This window comes from Chenopodium quinoa, unplaced genomic scaffold (genome assembly GCF_001683475.1).
Source record: "Chenopodium quinoa cultivar QQ74 unplaced genomic scaffold, ASM168347v1, whole genome shotgun sequence".
NCBI lineage: Eukaryota > Viridiplantae > Streptophyta > Magnoliopsida > Caryophyllales > Amaranthaceae > Chenopodium > Chenopodium quinoa.
The window spans coordinates 14,146,556-14,165,009 of record NW_018742738.1 but is presented as its reverse complement, the minus strand read 5'-3'; the positions used below and the strand labels follow the sequence as shown (position 1 = coordinate 14,165,009).

The window sequence follows — 18,454 nt, the reverse complement described above, 5'->3', positions numbered from 1 at the left end:
TTTTAGGAGTTATATTTTTTTTTTTGCAAGGGTACTTTTTTTTAAGGGTTACTTGTATGGGTTAATTCAAAGGCTTATTCAAGGGTTACTTTTATGAGTTACTTCAAAGGTTACTTGTATGAATTACTTATTAAATGGTTACTTGTCACTTATTCCAGAGTTGCTTGTAGGCCCCATACCAAACCAGTAACACCCTACAGTAACCCCCGACAAAACCAGTAACACCCTACAAGTAATCCCCGACCAAAACCAGTAACACCCTACAAGTAACCCCTGACCAAACCAGTAACACCCTACAAGTAACCCTTGACCAAAACCAGTAACGCCCTACAAGTAACCCCTGACCAAACCAGTAACACCCTACAAGTAACCTAACCCCTGACCAAAACCAGTAACACCCTACAAGTAACCCCTGACCAAACCAGTAACACCCTACAAGTAACCCCTGACCAAACCAGTAACACCCTACATGTAACCCCTGACCAAACTAGTAACGTAACACCCTACAAGTAACCCCTGACCAAACTAGTAACACCCTACAATTTTTGACGTAGAATGTTCGATATGAGATTCCACGAAGAAAAGAAGCTCAAATCTTTTTGGTTCTCATCGATTTCACTACTTCAAATGTTGTTCATGATTTGAAGGATAATTAATCATAATTTTTCACAACAATTTGACACCAAATTTCTACAATTTCGGGCTTTAATTGTAGCAATTTGGCAAAGAGGAGAGAGAAAATGGATAGAGTAGCGATATGGTTGTTGGTGATGTGGTTTGGCTTGAAGAAGAAGCTAAGAAAAGAGGAGAGAGAAAATGGGTGGAGTAGAGATATGGTTGTTGGTGATATGTGAGTTGGCTTGGAGAAGAAGCTAAGAAAAAAAGGAGGGAGAAGAGTTGTGGTATTTAAAAAAAAAATTTGTGGCTGGCCACACCGTGTGGCCAGCCACATACAAAAATTGGTGTATTACTTATGATTACTTAAACATGGGCACGGGCCGTGCCCGTGCCGCCGCGGGCCGTGCCTGGCCGTGCCGGGGTGGGGGCTGTGCCGTGTCGTGCCGGCTCCGCGGCGGGCCGTGCCGTGCCTGCATTTGGCACACCCCAGCCCACGGCACGGCCCACGTGCCTTGCGGGTCGTGCCATGCCGGGCCGCAGGCCAAACCGTGCCAGCCTTTTTTTTTTTGTAATAAATGAAAAAAAAAACGAATTAAACAATATATTTTTTTTTTAGTACAACTTAATATATGTGATTAATTTATGTTTATGTTAAATGTTAATGTTAATATATTTTGTTTTCATTTTTTGAACAACTTTATTTTAATTTAGGTTATTAAATTATTTATCTAATTAATAATTACGTTTAAGTTTATTTAAACAAATAAAAACAATTTTATTAATTTAGCAAAAAACAACAATGCATATAATAAAAAAAAAATACGAGTGCGATAATCCGAAAACACAAAAAATTGAAGAATAACTTATTTTATTATATGACGGTAGACGGTACGAATGTACGATAATTCAATAATACAAAATAAGTAATGATAATTAAAAATCGTACAATAGTGTATGAATATTGAGTAACTTCATTTATTATACGGAATATGAAGTTCGATAATACAAAAAGAATGAAATAGTGTATAATGTTAATAGTGTAAGTATAATGTAAATATGTCATCATGTAATTATTATTGGTCGTCTTCGCCTTCGTCTTCATCTTCGTCTTCGTCTTCTAGAGGTTCAAGTTCATCCGCCAATTGAGTTGATTGAGAAGTATGAGAACTAAAAGAAGTCGACGTTCCTTCATCGTCGTCGTTTTGTGCATAAGTACGATCTTGAGAACGAGTTTCGGCATTCAACCAATCCTTGAAGCAAACACACATTTCAAGTGTTTCGGGTTTTAGTCTTGTTCTTCTATCGTCTAAAACTCGTCCCGACGCACTAAAAGCTCTTTCGGAGGCAACGGAGGAGACTTGGATTGCAAAAATATCACGAGCCATTGCCGACAAAATTGGATGTTTCACGGTTTGTGATTTCCACCAATCGAGGATGTCGAGGCCAAACTTCTCTTCATCGTCCATGCCTTTCATGAAGTCGACACTTAAGTACATTTGCAACTCCGAAACATCGCTTTGTGTTCTCTTACTTGATGATGATTCCGTACCTGAAAACTTGGACATCATGTTAGCAGCTTGTGCAAATAAACCTTTGGCCCGTTTACTTACATTTTTGGATGTTTGAGAAGGGGAAAATCGAGACACGGTTCCATATTTACTTTCATAAACTATATATAAAGAAAAAAAATCATTTGTCGCCTTCCTTTTAAAAGCTTCAACATCATCTTCAAAATTCATGTTACTATAATAAATATCAATTAATAAAAAGGTGCCATCATATTTTTGCCTAGGATCTAAAATAGAAGCAAAAATATAAATCATAGGAATATCACTGTAATATTTACGCCATTTTTCCTCCATGGATGGAAGATATCCACGATAAACATGTTGAGATCGGTGTTCCGCAAAAAGTTGTGCAGGGAAACATGCATTACTAAGAAAAGAATGAGAACAAGGATTATATACAGAAGAAAAACAATGTGTCATACCATATAGTAATTGTAAAAACTGCATATATTTTTCACAATTAACCCAATCATCTTCTAGTAAAGCATTTTGTGGAAATTTCATATTATAAAAAAGTGTTAAATGAACCTTGTACTCGATTGCCCGACTCAACATTTCATAGGTGGAGTTCCACCTAGTTGGACAATCCGGTGCTATTTTTATGGTTTTTATCCGTTGTTGCTTGCAAAAACCTTTCCATTCTTGATATCTCATGTTAGAGCTATTAATAGACATAATAGCATTCCTTATTTTGTGATAAAATGGACCAATTGCTTGTGTTCCATCCTTCACACACAAGTTAAGAACATGACAAATGCATCTAACATGAAGTGCATCTCCATCTAATATAACATCGGTCAATTGGTTTTTGACCAAATTCGCATTATATGTCATAGAAGTTGCATTATCGAAAGTCATTGACATGATTTTATCCCTAAGACTATATGCATCAATGGCTTCCATTAAATGATGTGAAATGTTAAGACCGGTATGAGGGTATTCAAGCATTTTGAAATGAATGATGCGTTTTTGTAACATCCACTCATTATCTAACCAATGACAAGTAACACATAAATAGTGGAGTCCGTAACCACCATCCCATGCATCGGCGGTTAAAGAAACTCTACTAGGAAGATTAGCTAATTCATTTACTAATTTCAATTTGTACTCTAGATAACTCTTCATGGCAGCCGATCGAACGGTTTTTTCGGGAGATTTTTTTGTGTTTTGGTTGTAGTGCTCGGTTAATATAGTTGTTGAAGGCATCATTTTCGGCGAAAAGAAAAGGTTGTTCCGCATGTACAATCATTCTCCCAAGTTTATCCCTATCTCTCTCGTAATTGTAAATGAAGCCTTGTGGATGGAATTGAGAAATTTTGGGTTGGGTTGGATCACTAGATGGTCCACCACATTTTTTTGTATGTCTATTAAGGTGTCCCGTCCCTCCCTTGGTATCGGCCGAGAAAATTTTACCACAAGTCGACACTTGGCCTTTTGTCCATTTTTACTTAATTGATAATGTGACCAAACTTCACTCTTTCTTTTGGTTTGAGCAAAATCCTCTTCGGTACACCACTCTAATATGTTAGGATTTTGGGTGTTGGGAATTTGGGTGGATGGTTCACTCGACCCGCAGACTTGTGTTTGGCTACCTTGGGAAGGAGGAGGAAAAGGAAATTCATGTTGTTGAAATTGGCTTTGTTGAAATTGGGTGATTTGGGTCCAAGGAGCCATATCATCCATTTGTTCTTGCCCTCCCGTGTTAGGGGAGGGAAAGGGCATGTTAGGGAAGGGAAAGAGCATGTTAAGGGGGGCATAGGCATTGAAGTGTTTGGATTTGGTGATTCCCTACGTTTTGACTTGGCTTTTCTAGAGGAGGAGGAAGCGTTCGGGTTTGATGCCATGATTAATTAATAATAATAACAATAAAAGTAACAATAACAATAATAATAATAATACAAATAACAATAACAATAACAAAGTAACAATAACAATAATAATAATACAAATAACCCACAATTAAATAGAAAGTAGTTTTTATATAATTAAGTAGTTCCAACTTCCAAGAATACAATAATAATAATAATAATAATAATAATAATAATAATAACAATAATAACAATAATAATACTAATAATAATAATAATAATAATAATATAATAACAAGATTAACAACTAACAATAACAAATTAAAATAAAGTTGAGTTAGATCTTACAATGACGCTTCAATGCTTTCCCAAATTTATAATTTCCCGAACTTATAATTTCCCGAATTAATAATTTCCCGAATGTAAATATAACAATTTTTATTTTTTTGGTAGTAGACTAATAAAGGTAATAATAGTAAAAATGTAAAATTCATAAGAGAGTAGGAATTTTTTTTTTTCACAAAAGAGAGCAAGATTGTAGGATTTGTAGGAATTTGAGAATTTGGGAGTAAGAAAATTAGAGAATAAGAGAGAAGAGATGAGTTGAAATTGTGAAAATTTTGGAGGAAAATATGAGGTATTTATAGGGAATTTGGGTGGGAAAAGAGGTGGAAAACTAGCCGTTTATAACTGTTGGAAAACGGCCATAAACGGCTAGTTTTCCAACGGTAAATGCCGGGCCGTGCCTTGCGGGCTCGTGCCGTGCCGGGCCGCCGAGTCGTGCCAGCGTGCCGGCCCACCTGTGGGCCGTGGGCCGTGCCGTGCCCATGCCCGTGCCAAATCCCACAACTTTGTTCACGGCACGGCCCACGGCCCACAGGTGGGCCGCCGTGCCGGAGTCGTGCCGGTACGGTCCGTGCCCATGTTTATGATTACTTGTGTTTGTTTTGTATTAGGATTTCCAGTCCTTTTAATGCAAACATGTAAGTTACATGCAGTAACGCGGCACTAATTCTTAGCAGCAACTATGATTTTGTACATAAAGCCTAGAAAATTCGATAATTTTTTGAAAATTTTAACTTTTTTTTTTTTTTTTGTTAATTTGATAATTCGGGGTGTTAATGTGTTATTGTCGATTTGGGTATTATTGATAATTTAATGATTTGATAATGTAGGGTAGGACTACTAATAAATTTGTTTTGATTTGTTTGCAAGTAGAAATAATGTACTACAGTACTTAAAATGCATGAAGGAATCAATATGGACATATGGTACGTCAAGTTGTTAATAAATAATAACATAATGGACTCAACGCCTATAGTTTATTTAGCAATTTGGAATCATCAATAGTAATACCCTATAAATTTTTCTACTTTAAGTTTTGGGACGAAACTTGTTTTAAAGAGGGTAGATTGTAATACCCTAAAATTTTCTATTTTAAGTTTTGGGAACGAAACTTGTTTTAAGGAGGGTAGATTGTAATACCCGAATATTTTATGATTTTATACATTATATTTTATAAAAAAAATTGTTATTTTTATTTATTAAATAACTTTCATAATCTCATTTTTTTTTTTATTTTAGAGTTCGTAAAGTTTTAAAACACTATCTTGTTTAAATAGCACTGTACAATTCAAAACGTATATAAACTATTTTAAACCTTAAAAGATATTTTATTAAAAAAAAAAAAAAAAAAAAAAAAAAAAAGGCTTGCCGTACAATTTGGTTTGTGCAATTGTGTGTGACTTTCATAATCTAACCCCAATTTGATTCTTCTTAAAAATTTCTTTCCTTTTCTAATCTCCATGATAACATTTGAGCAATTAATAATTACTTTCTCCCAACTTGCAATTAATGTGCGTGAATTGTGAAGGTGGAGTGACTTGCCTAATTTTTGCCTAAGGTAATCACACGATCTTAATTAATTTTTTTTATTTGTTTGATTATAAATTGTTAGTATTAATTGTACTCCGTAATGTTATGTGTAAATTTTATAATTTGTGAATTATATATGATCATGATTTATATGTATATGATTAGTGTGTGGTTTATATGATTTAATTGTCGCATTGATTGATTTTGTTATTTCTAGGGTTTTTAATGTTGTTGTTATAGGGAGTATTGTTTTATCGAGATTTTAGGGTTGTTAATGCAGAGTATTATTTTTGGGTTGAGATATGATTATATTTGGGTTATTAGTATGTGTTTTAAGAGTTGAGATATTATGAATCGAATTGTCATATTAATTGGGAGCATGTGCCATTATTGAGATACTATTTATTGTTTATGAATAATTATTTGATCGATGTATGAGATCAAAAGGTTGAGGATTATTATTTTGTTATTGGTTTGAGGCTCGGCGTTATAGACCTTAGTCCTTGGCATGTTGGTAATGAGATAATGATCATGAGTTAAGAATGAGGTACAATCTTTATTATTTATTTTTCTATGGTCCCCTACTGTGGGAATTGACCCGTATGTGGTCTGGTTCAAGGTATTTTCTGGTTATTGGGAGTATTCTAGTTTTTATACTTGTTGGTTTTATTCGAATTACCCATGTCCAAGGCTAGGTATAAAACAAAGAGCATGGCACACTTATGGGTTATATATATGAGTTAATTGAGTAAAAGTTCATATTATTATTCGAGGTTGAGTTGATAAAGGTTATTTTTCATAGTACAATGTGTAATGTAGTTTCGAACTACATTGTTTAATTGAGCTAGTATTGTCTATTATTCAATTACACTCTATATTCTGATATGTGGTGATTACTCAGCTTTTACTGACATGTGTGTTATTTTGTTTTACTACTTGTGTTTGCGGCCATGTCTTTTTCTTATGGTGGCCTTGCGACGATCTATTTTGGAATTTGTCCTTAATGGTGAGCAGTCAAGATTTTCTAAGCAGGTTTATCAAGTGACCGTAGCTAAGGAGCTCAAGTGTTTCAATTAGTTTGTTATAATGAGTTTATAAAGTTGCACAAATAGCTCACTTAGAGTTATTGGGTTGTAATTATTGGGATTTTTGTAAGTCTTAACACTTGACAGGTTGTTGAGTGTGGCGGTAATACCTCCAATTTAGGTGTATGCTTCCGCAATTTTATTTAAAAGTTGTTTATTTTTCCTTTAATTCTTATTTATTTTCAGTTAGTAAATCGGGGGTGTTACATCAATGGGATTTAAATCTAAGAAGAAGACCAGTATTATTCCTATAAATGAGCAATTATATTGTGCTCTTATGAAAGTCATACTCAGATAACTACTATTTTACCGTGCTTGACCTGCTAGTCTTTTACCTGCCCCAACTTCAACGTTTCATATTTTTGACTTCACCTTACATTTCTTTGCTCATCTTTTCTTCTAATTATGTATTCTTTCTTACTTCCCTTGGCTAATTATGTAGGAAGAAGTAGTCAATAATGTTGACTGGTTTGGGGAAAAAAAAACTAAAGATGTCCTTGTTTTAAGGACATTGTAGCGATCCCCTCAAAAAAAAAAAAAAAAAAAAAAAAAAAAAAAAAAAAAAAGACATTGTAGCGAGTTTACTTCATACAAAAGAATTTTATGCCCCATCTTCCACGATTTTTTTGCCCTGCATCATCTTTTGTCTCCTTTGCTTATCTGATCCAAAGGCGCAATAAGGCGAAAGTGTTTGGATATTTATGCACTTTCACTTCACAAGTTGTAACAACTACTTTTTTCACCTTGATCATCTTCGACAGTTAGTTGGAAAAAGTTGGGAACTAGTAATCAGTTTGTTTTGCAAGTAGATATAATGTACGAAGGAATCAATAATTTGGTAAGTCAAGTTTTTATTGAATTACAGCCTACAAGTCCTATGAATTAATTTGCCTATTTGATTATAGACTATTTCTCCAACCCATATACAAATATCTGACATCATAAGACAATTTTTTGTCCTGTTTTTCACATTCGTCTTGTCTCTGATGTTAATATTGGCTAATTACTATTGACTAAATTAATTATCTTTGCAAGCCATTTTTTTTGGTTCTCGCGGCCCAATATGAAGTAATGTTGACTAGTTCATAACAAATAATTCTTTAAACTCGCAACAAGTTACTGCAGTTAGGAAGCTATAGTTAATCGAACTCTACACCCCCATCAGATCAGCAGTATTACTTGATTTAATATGCACTAACCGGCTTTCAAAAAAAAAAAAAATCAGATCAGCAATAGCAATTTTTGAGTTTTTCTTTGCTTAACATTTAACCATTGTCTCCGTTCCGAAATGAGACCTCTTACGTGGGAAACATTGATGAACCAGCAATGCTACTAAGTAGTCTTCTAAGGTCGCTCTCTATTTTACTGAAGAGGTTTGGAATTCTTACTATTAGCTACTTGTATATCGCAATGCTCAAAAGTCAAGTTTAATATAGCAAAATAGAGACTTGATCACTTGGTTGCTCAAGCTAAACCAACTGAGTATCTGACTACACACTGCTGAATTATGACTACTAAAGCTTTCTTGATAAAAAAAAAAAGGTTCATGAATTTCTTGCATATCGTTCAGTTCATGTGTTTGGATATTCGTGAAACTCAGCTAACAGGATTAAACCTACGGTGTGAGAAATACTTTGCTCCAACTTGTAATATTGACATCTCCAAAGAGAAGTCAATTAAGTCTCTGTTTTGTTCTTTCCTTATCTTCTCTAGATGGTTTCGTTTTCAATGTTCTGTGACAAATGCTATGCCTCGTCTTCCCCATTAGTAGACTTGTCGATTGTGATCCTTGGCTTCAAGTACCATTACCATATGTGAAGTGAATTTGTGATCCTTAGCTTCAAGTATCATCACCACATATACATTCAACCAAGTGACTGTCTATGGCTATAAAAGCCACTCATTCCTTAATGTGTTATTTGGCATTAAAAAAAGGAAATTTTAGAACACCACAAAAAAACACAAATTTTGATAATAACACCATAAAAAAAAAAAAAACTTTTATTATAACTCCACAAAAAAAACCAAAAAATTGATTTCACCACCACTTAACGGATTTTTGGATGGAATCCGTTAGTGAGCCCATAACTGACACGTGTCACTATCCTATTGGTTTAACAAAAAAATTAATATAAAAAAAAAAAAAAAAAAACCCTCGACAACCAAACCCAGCCCAACCCCACCACTGGCACCACCTGTCCACCACCGCCGACAGGCTAACCCAAGTCGTCGGTACCCCTGCCCCACCAAAATCGGCGAAACCACGAACCCCTACCCCAGCTCGGCCTTGCCCCACCATCAACCACGTTATTCGCATCGAAAAACCCCCCGCAACCACCACCTCCGCCACCATACACAACAAATTCCCATCCCTTACACCACTTCGACACCCCTCCAGCCACCGAAAACCCCCTGCGACACCCCTTGAACCACTTCCGACACCCCTCCAGCAACCGAAAACCACGAAATTCGCACCAAATAACCCCCGCAACCACCTCCTTTTCCCACTCAAAACCGACAACCACCACCATTTTTCTTCCATTTCACAACAAATTAGCAACTAGTGGTCGAGATCGGCCAATTTAGGGTCGAATTTGACCACTCAGGCCCTAACTTGGCAGATTTCAACCACTAGTCGCCATTTTTGTGGTGGCTAGGGTTTATGGAGTTGCGAGCTAGGGTCTTAATCGCTGCGTCTGGTGGTCTATAGGGGTTTTCGGGGTTGGTTAAGGATGGTGGGGGTGGCTGGATGGACACTGGTGTGGCTTGGCGGCAGTGGAGGGTAGTGCCGGTGGTGGGATGTAGGGGCTACCGGTGGTGAGCTTCGTGGCTGGGCTTAGGGTTTAGTTTTTTTTTTTTTTTTAATTTTTTTTAACCAATATATAAGTGACACGTGTATTTGGTGGGTCCACAAACGGTTTTTTTTGACGACATCCTCTATGTGGTGGTGAAATCAAATTTTTGAAATTTTTGGAGGTGTTATAATCAAAACTTTTTTTTTATGTGGTGTTATTATCAAAATCGTGCCTTTTTTGAGGTGTTATTTTCTAAAAAAACCTTAAAAAAATTATTCACTCACAAAATCAGATATATCACAATGGGTTTGGGATGCTTTACATACATGCTTTTTTCAGTTTTTACTTTTTCAATACTTGTTTTTTTCTTATTTTTCCGTGCCTTCTAATTCTAACCAGCCTTCCTTGCAGCAATCGAAGCCACTGTGCCATGATCAAGAAAAGATTGCATTGCTTCATTTTAAGCAAAGCTTTCTTCTTGATTGTTCCACATCATTTCTGATTTCACATATCCAAAGGTGAAATCATGGCATGATGAATTAGATATTCATCATGCGGAAAATGCCACTGTAAGTGGTGATTGTTGTAGGTGGGATGGTGTCAAGTGCAATGAGGAGACCGGTCATGTGATTGGCCTCGACCTTAGTAGCAGTTGCCTTTACGGCACCTTCCCTTGTAACAGCACACTCTTTAGCCTTAATCATCTCCGTGAGCTTGATCTTTCTAAAAATAACTTTAATTATTCTAAAATTCCCTCTGATATTGGTCGTCTTCCAAGCTCACAAATCTCGACCTCTCCCTCTTCATTTTTAAGTGGTCAAATTCCATCAGAAATTTCAAAATTGTCAAGCCTATCATTTCATTATCTTTCTATTAATGAAGATCCTACAGGTGTTAATGAGAAGTTAAATTTGAAACTTAATGATTTGAGTCTAGAGAGGTTGGTTAATAACTTAAGTCGTTTAACCCATCTTTATCTTGATATGGTTGATATATCGTCTGAGGTACCCCTTAGCTTAAGCAACCGAACTTCCCTAAAAGCTATCTCTCTTGGTTTTTGCGATCTTTTGGGTGAATTCCCAACAAGTCTTTTGCTACCAAAACTCAAAGAAATAAGTTTGATTTATAATCCCGAATTAGGAGGATATCTTCATGAATTTCATTCTAATAGTCCTCTTTGTATTTTAGATCTATGCGGAACAAAATTTTGTGGAGAGTTGCCATCCTCAATTGGTAACTTAACTGACCTCATTGTACTAGGCCTTGCTCACAATTACTTTAGTGAACTCCCTCAATCTATCATGAACCTAACACACCTTAATCGTTTATATCTTTCAAACATGGTGGATGTTGGGAATGCTGGAATATTGAAATCTTGGTTGTCTAAGCTAAATTTACTAACTGATCTTATGCTTTCTAAAATGAATTTAGGAATTGAAATCATGCCTACTCTTTCTAACTTTACTAGACTCCATTTTTTGAGTCTCCAAAACAACTTGTTAACAGAACCACTTCCAAGTTGGCTCATGAATCTAACCCAATTAGGAGCCTTAGATCTACTAGGTAATCAATTTCAAGGTCCAATCCCACCCTGGATTTCTTACCTTATTAATCTTCACACATTGACTTTGTCTTTCAATGGCACAGTTGACAAGTTTGATCCTTTTTTCATGCTCCCAAAGCTTCGTTATTTAAAATTGACTGGTGTTAGCCTCACATTTCCTCAAAATATATGCACCAATTCATCACTTTTGAAGTTGCACATTTTGAGTCTTGAATCATGCAACTTGACTGAGTTTCCAAAATTCTTACGTTGTCAAGATGAGCTAAGAGAACTATATCTCCCTGGAACATCATTGGGAATATCCCACAATGGTTTGTGAGAACAACTAGGGAAAATCTATTGTTCTTAAACCTTTCTAATAACCTTTTAACAGGTTTTGAACAAACTTTGATTTTTCTCCCATGGAGAATAGTTCAATACTTTTGACAATAGTTCCTTTGCTGGGAACTTGGCATTATGTGGAGCTCCATTGTTTGAGAAGTGCAAGAAAGACATCGTGCCACCATCACCACCGCAACAATTGACAAATGATGAGATGACGGAAGAGGATATTGAGCTGATTGACTGGATCATCATATCATTGGGGTGTGTAAGTGGGTTTATAATCGGCTATGTCCTTGGGAAGATATACGTGGCTGATCGACACCATGATTGGTTTATGGAGACTTTTGGAAGGAGAAGAAGGTCGGAGACAAGGATGAGGAGATCAACACAGAGGCATAGGAGAAATTAAGAACCTGAATATGCAACTCCGATGTATTTTCCTACATTAATACTTGTATTGCATTTGTACTTGTAAAAATAGTTGAGTGTTTCCTAGTAGCTTGTATTATTATTGCTTATGGGTAGATTTTGTTTTCGATGCTTTATCTTTTCATGTCATTTTATCTTCAATAAAATGCTTTGGACATACAATAAAGAGAAAAACCGGTGAGTTGAATTTACAGTTTCAGTATTTTTTTTTTAAAACCATTTGCAGTTTCAGTATTGTTGCTGAATCACTCCTCAATAAAAAATGTCCTAAAAAACTAAAGACAATATAATGCAATGTTTTTTTTTTTTTTTAAACACTTGTTATTCATTAAGTTTCTTCAAAAATTATAAGTCACTTTTTTTTTTATTTTTTTTGGAGAAGAAAATTATAAGTCAATTTGATGGATGTAATTGTATATTGCTAAAGTGACTCCAAAGTTTGGCAAATTCTACTTAATGGTCTTACTTTATTAATTAGTGATTAACTAATCAATAATAACTATTTATAAAAAAAAATACAATATTAAGACATGTCTGTGTCCTTAGTATTTTATTTTAAAAAAATTGAATAATTTATTTATGGAAGTTATTTAAAAAAGGTTCGTATTTGTCAGCCATTAAATGATCAATAATAATATTTACCTTTAATCTCCTATGTTGTTACAAAACAACAAAAGATTACTCTAAAATTGGTACGTTATAATTTCCCCAAATCTTAATTTATGCCTTCAATTTAAAATTATGCCCCAACTTGGATTATAAGTTGTTTAATATTTTTGAATAATTTTATATATGAACTATGTCCGACATTGCATTATATATCGATTTATCACAACTATCAACAAAATATATATTAAACAAAGGAATTGAGAGGTGGAATAAAAGCAATTATAACGATCAATTGCACTTATATGGGTAATTTGCCTAAAAAATACGAGTGGTGGAGCATCATTCAAATGGGTGAATTGGTATTTGACTTATACACAATGGGCCAATGAGAACAAAAGCAATTAACTACTACCTCCATTACATGTTATGTACAACAATTTGACATAAAATAGAGAGGGAAAATGTCTAATCGTTGCACATAACCTGTAACGAAGGCAGTATATTAAGCAATTAATCTAGCATCTTTTCCGTCTAAAAAAAAAAAAAAAATTTCTCCAATTAGCTTTATTTTGTCTGACATTAAGAGAGAATGCTAATGGTGATTAGGGGATTTTGCTCCCACCAATCGGAATGCGCCACGTGGGCCAATCAGGTCCTGCCAAGTGTCCCCCAGTTGGAACTGTCAGGGCTTGCCACGTGGCACGCGCTTATTCGTCCACCTTGGACCGATTATGTCATGACATGTGGCATACTCCATGCCTAATGGAGAAACCGGCCACCCAGGCCCAACTTCCGAGGGAAGCCCAATCAGCCCTAGGTTAACCTAAACCTAGGATGGGCACGTTTCCCAAGGTTATAAATACCTCCCTTAATCCTCATTAAGGGGGAGAACGAAAAAAACACATTAATTACACACAGTAATAACCGGCTGATCTCGCTAACAAAGCAGATTACCTACGTTAAACACTCTCACCTAGAGAGACCCAATCACTTTAATTTCCGCATTAATTACTCCTTAATCAAGTACTAACTTGACCGTTGGAGGCGGAGCTCCCAGGAGTCTCCGTTATTTTGCAGGTACAGGCGTCCGGTTCCAGTCTCGGAATTGTAACTCTCCCGCAGGACATCAGAAAACCCCGAAACATTTGGCGCCGTCTGTGGGGAGAGTACTTCTGAGATGGCATCCAAGTCTGTACCGACTCCTAAAGAGAGGCGTCCCCTAGACGACCCTCAAGTTCAGTCGGACCATGATACCGAGAGTGAATTTGAAGTTGAAGCTCACACAGCTTCAGACGGGACCCTAAGGGCCCGACGTACCCGTCATACCGAAAGGAGGGAACGGGAACATCTTCAAACTGGAAGTGAGCCAGCAGGCGCACCGCCTGTTCGGCAACAGCCGACTGATGGGTCTGCTCCCATCACAAGGAACGAACTTATGACCTTCATGAGGAACTTCAAGGGAGAGATTCAAGAGTTGATCAACAAGAAGCCGCCTGCTCCAGTCAAGGAGCAGTCGGCTAAGAAACCCTCCACTTCACTGAAGAGGAAGCCAGTTCAAGGGCGAGAGGCGACTCCTCATCCTAAATCTAGGAAGCGGGATCCACCTGCCCTTGATTTCACAAAATTCCATTTTCCTACAGGAAATAGGAAACATGTTCGTCATATTCAGGCGGACGGGTCGAAGCAAATATTCACAGACGCTCGGCTACTGCTAGAGTAGAAGAAGAGTGACCGATTGTCAGAGTCGGCCTCTACTTCAAACTTTCAAGAAAGTCTGCAAAATGCCTCGATGAGGCATACTCAGTCGTATCATGAGAGTCAGTCAGGCGGCACCTCCCGTCAGTCCGGCTTTCATAGCGACCAGGCGGTACCAAACTTACCATTTGTGCCGCAACAACAGTATTTTTTGCAGCCACCTTCGTTTGGTGGACCTGCAACAAAAAACGTCCAACCTATGGACTGGCAGCTACGGTTTCTTAGACTTGGTGAACAGCCGTCGGCCTTCTCCAAGGAAATTACTGAAGCCGCTCAGCCGGCCAAAGTGAAAAATGTACTAGTAGGCGCCTATGACGGCACTACTAACCCAGAAGACCATCTGATGGCATTCACCAACCTGATGTACCTTCAAGGGTTGGATGATCCCACTTGGTGCAAGTGTTTCCCAGCGACTCTCAAAGGAATCGCACAACAATGGTTCGGCAACCTGCCGACTGGTTGTGTAAATAGCTTCAGGACGCTTGCTTATTTATTCACCTCCAACTTCGCCATGAACATCCCTGCGAAGAAAACGACCCTTGATTTAGGAACAATTCAGCAGGGCGAGAAGGAGTGGCTTCGTTCTTACATCAGGCGGTTTAACCTGATGAGAATACAGATTCAAGGGTTACCGGATGAGGTAGCCTATACTGACTTTTTCAGAGGCCTCAAAGACGGATCGACATTCAAATTTGATTTGGTCCGAAAGAGGGTGGCGACTCTTCAAGAGGCCTTGATTGAAGCGGAAGCCTATATACAGGCGACTGATCTTTGTACGGTAAAACAGTCGGACGGGAAAAGGTTCGACAAAAGAGAAGGACGACAGAAACAGTCGTCAAACAAAGATGAGAAGAGAAAAGAGGTCTGGGCGGCTGATTCCTCTAAACAGCCGGCCCAGAAAAAGAAAAAAGAATTCAAACCATACTCCCCAAAGTATGCGTTTAACAAGGATAACCAGTTTATCCTAAAAGAAATCAAGGGACGGATCTCAATTGAGAAGCCGGTCCCCATGAAGGGTTCTGCAAACAACCGGAACCAAGATAAATTCTGTGCTTATCATGATGATGTTGGTCATCACACCAATGACTGCATCAGTCTCATGCGGTATCTGGACCGCCTGGCTGAGCAAGGTGATCTTGACACTTATGTCAAGAAATCTACGGGGAACACTTCCTCAAAAAAGCAGTCGGCCAAAAAGAATCAACAGGCCGACAGCTCCGATACAGATGATGCAGTCGTCTACACCATTGCAGGCGGCTTCTCAGGAGGCGGCCCCACTATTAGGGGCAACAAAGACAATATCAGGCGGTTAGATGTAAATTCCGTTCACCAAGAACGGCCGTCCAAATATTCATTTCCTGAGATTGTCATCACTGAAGAAGATCTAGGAGGGGTAAGAGGGCCGCATGACGACCCTATCGTTATTGAATGTAAAGTGGCCAACCAGAGAGTTGGTCGAATCCTCATAGATACCGGAAGCTCCTCAGATCTCATCAGTAGCAAATGTCTGTCGAAACTAAAATATCAGACTGATTGCATACATCCGGCCTCCCACCCCTTAGTAGGGTTTGGAGGAGGAGTCGTCCACCCACTGGGACGAGTGGATTTACCCATCCGCCTGGGCGAAAAAGGGGAAGGACGACACATGGTAGTCCGGTTCCTGGTAGTAGAAGAACTCTCGGCCTACAACATGATTCTGGGTCGACCAACCCTAAATAATTCCAAGGTTGTTATAATCCCATCTCTTATGTTGCTCAAGTTTGAGAGGGATAATGGAACAGACGGCTCCCTAAGGGGAGATCAGAGGATGGCCCGAGAGTGCTATCTCTCGGATGTCAAGCCCACTGTTATGGCCACTGGGTCAAGTGGTGAGAAAAAACAGACCTTGACAATGTCAAGAAGAGTGCGCCTGTTCAAGAAGCAGGCGGCAAGAAGAGAAAGGCATCCCAGACAGGGGCCGCAAGAAAAGAAAGAAAATAGCAATCATCGGCAGAGGAGCGGTCGGATGAGTTCCGCCCTCAGCCGGCTGGTGAGCATACGGACCTGATCTTAGACGACTCACCTCATGACCGAACAGTCAAAGTTGGGACGACTGCTCTGAGAGACCTTGGTGACGACTTTCACAAACTATTGAAAGAATACAAGGACATCTTTGCATTCGAAGTCCATGAAATGCCAGGCATTAGTCCTGATCTGGCGGTACATAAACTGGCCGTGGATCCGAAAAAGAAGCCGGTACGGCAAAAGAAGCGGAACCATGGCGAAGAAAGAAGTCAGGCGGCAGCCGCCGAAGTTAAAAAATTACTTGATGCAGGGTTCATTCGGCAATGTTACTTCCCAGACTGGGTTGCAAATGTGGTGCTTGTTAAAAAGCCGAATGGCACTTGGCGAATGTGTGTAGACTACACAGACTTAAACAAGGCGTGCCCCAAAGACAGTTACCCTCTGCCTAAAATTGATAACCTGGTCGACTCAACAGTCGGCCATGCTTTGATGAGCTTTATGGACGCCTACTCTGGTTTCCATCAAATTCCTTTATGGAAGAAAGATCAGGAGAAGACGGCCTTCGTCACTGATCAGGGGTTATACTGTTACACGGTCATGTCGTTTGGTCTTAAGAATGCCCCGACTACCTTCCAGCGAATGATAAACACTGTGTTCTTTGATCAGATTGGGAGAAACGTCGAGGCATACATTGATGATATGATTGTCAAGACTAAACTTCACAAAGATCATCTGTCGGACCTCCGAGAAACTTTCGCCACACTCAGGCGGCACCATGTCATGCTCAATCCCAAGAAATGTGTATTTGGAGTTGAGTCTGGGAAATTTCTCGGATTCCTTATCAATCAGAGAGGAATAGAGGCGAACCCTGAGAAGGTGCAGGCGGTCATTGACATGCAGTCGCCTCGTACCATTCGAGATGTTCAGAAGTTAACAGGTTGTCTGGCGGCCTTGGGAAGATTTCTAAGCCGATCAGGCGACAAATGCTTATACTTTTTCCAGGCAATTAAGAAGAAGGCAAGGTTTGAATGGGGGCCGGATGCTGAGGCCGCCTTCCAGAAATTAAAAGTTCACTTGCATTCCTTGCCGAGGCTGGTCAGCCCTTTGCCCAAAGAAGTACTCTACATGTACCTGGCCGTCTCTGATCATGCGTTAAGCGCTGTTCTCCTTGCTGAAAGAGACGGCTGTCAGCTCCCGGTCTACTTTGTCAGTCACGTACTGAAAAATGCCGAGTTGAGGTATCCCCTAGTGGAGAAATTTGGTCTTGCACTCTTCATGGCTGTTAAAAAATTGAAGCCCTACTTTTTGGCACATGCAGTCGTCGTGTATACAGACCAACCTATCAAGCGGCCACTTACCATCATGGAGTCGTCAGGCCGAATGATCAAATGGGCCATAGAAATACAGAGCCTCGAAGTTACTTTCGAGCCTAGAAAAGCAGTGAAGGGGCAAGCCTTTGCTGATTTTATTGTAGAGATGACTCGTCCTCCTGACTCTCAAGTTCCAGACCAAGTATGGAAGGTATATGTGGACGGAAGCTCTACTTCAAATGGTTGTGGAGCAGGCGTCATATGTCAGTCGCCAGAGGGCGACAGGTACGAGTATGCTCTACACTTCAGTTTTCAGGCTTCAAACAATGAGGCAGAATATGAAGCTTTACTAGCCGGGATCCGCATGTGCAAGGCGGTAGGGGCAAGAAAAATAGACGCCTGTTCCGATTCACAATTGATAGTGAGTCAGTACAATGGCGAATACGAAGCAACCCATCCGGCCATGATCAAGTATTTACAGGCGGTCCGACAAGCAGTCGGCTCCTTGAGGATTTTCATCTGATCCAAGTGCCGAGATCAGAAAACAACCAGGCGGATGCACTGTCAAAATTAGCATCATCCGCCTCCTCTGATACTCCTCGAACTGTTTTTTGGGAAGTAATGGAGAAGAGAAGCATCGAGGAAAACCCTATTGGAATCCTAGACAGAAGCTCAACCTGGATGGATTCAATCAGGGCATATCTGACAAA

General features: G+C 38.8%; 1 protein-coding gene across 1 annotated transcript; it reads left to right on the top strand.

Annotated features, from left to right (window-relative positions):
• The first annotated feature begins 7,768 nt into the window (after window positions 1-7,768).
• LOC110724114 (receptor like protein 30-like) lies at window positions 7,769-12,046 on the top strand. The gene is made up of 3 exons (XM_021903509.1): window positions 7,769-7,792; window positions 10,268-11,628; window positions 11,746-12,046. Exons 1-3 carry the CDS (start codon window positions 7,769-7,771, stop codon window positions 12,044-12,046), a joined length of 1,686 nt encoding a protein of 561 aa, XP_021759201.1.
• The last annotated feature ends 6,408 nt before the right edge of the window (window positions 12,047-18,454 follow it).

What these genes read in the sequence shown, in the direction of transcription:
- LOC110724114 (XM_021903509.1), top strand. Translation starts at nt 7,769, where the DNA reads ATGTACGAAGGAATCAATAATTTG. An exon ending in ACGAAGGAATCAATAATTTG is followed by an intron (nt 7,793 to 10,267) that starts GTAAGTCAAGTT and finishes ACATATCCAAAG; the next exon opens with GTGAAATCATGGCATGATGA. An exon ending in GGAATATCCCACAATGGTTT is followed by an intron (nt 11,629 to 11,745) that starts GTGAGAACAACT and finishes TTTTGACAATAG; the next exon opens with TTCCTTTGCTGGGAACTTGG.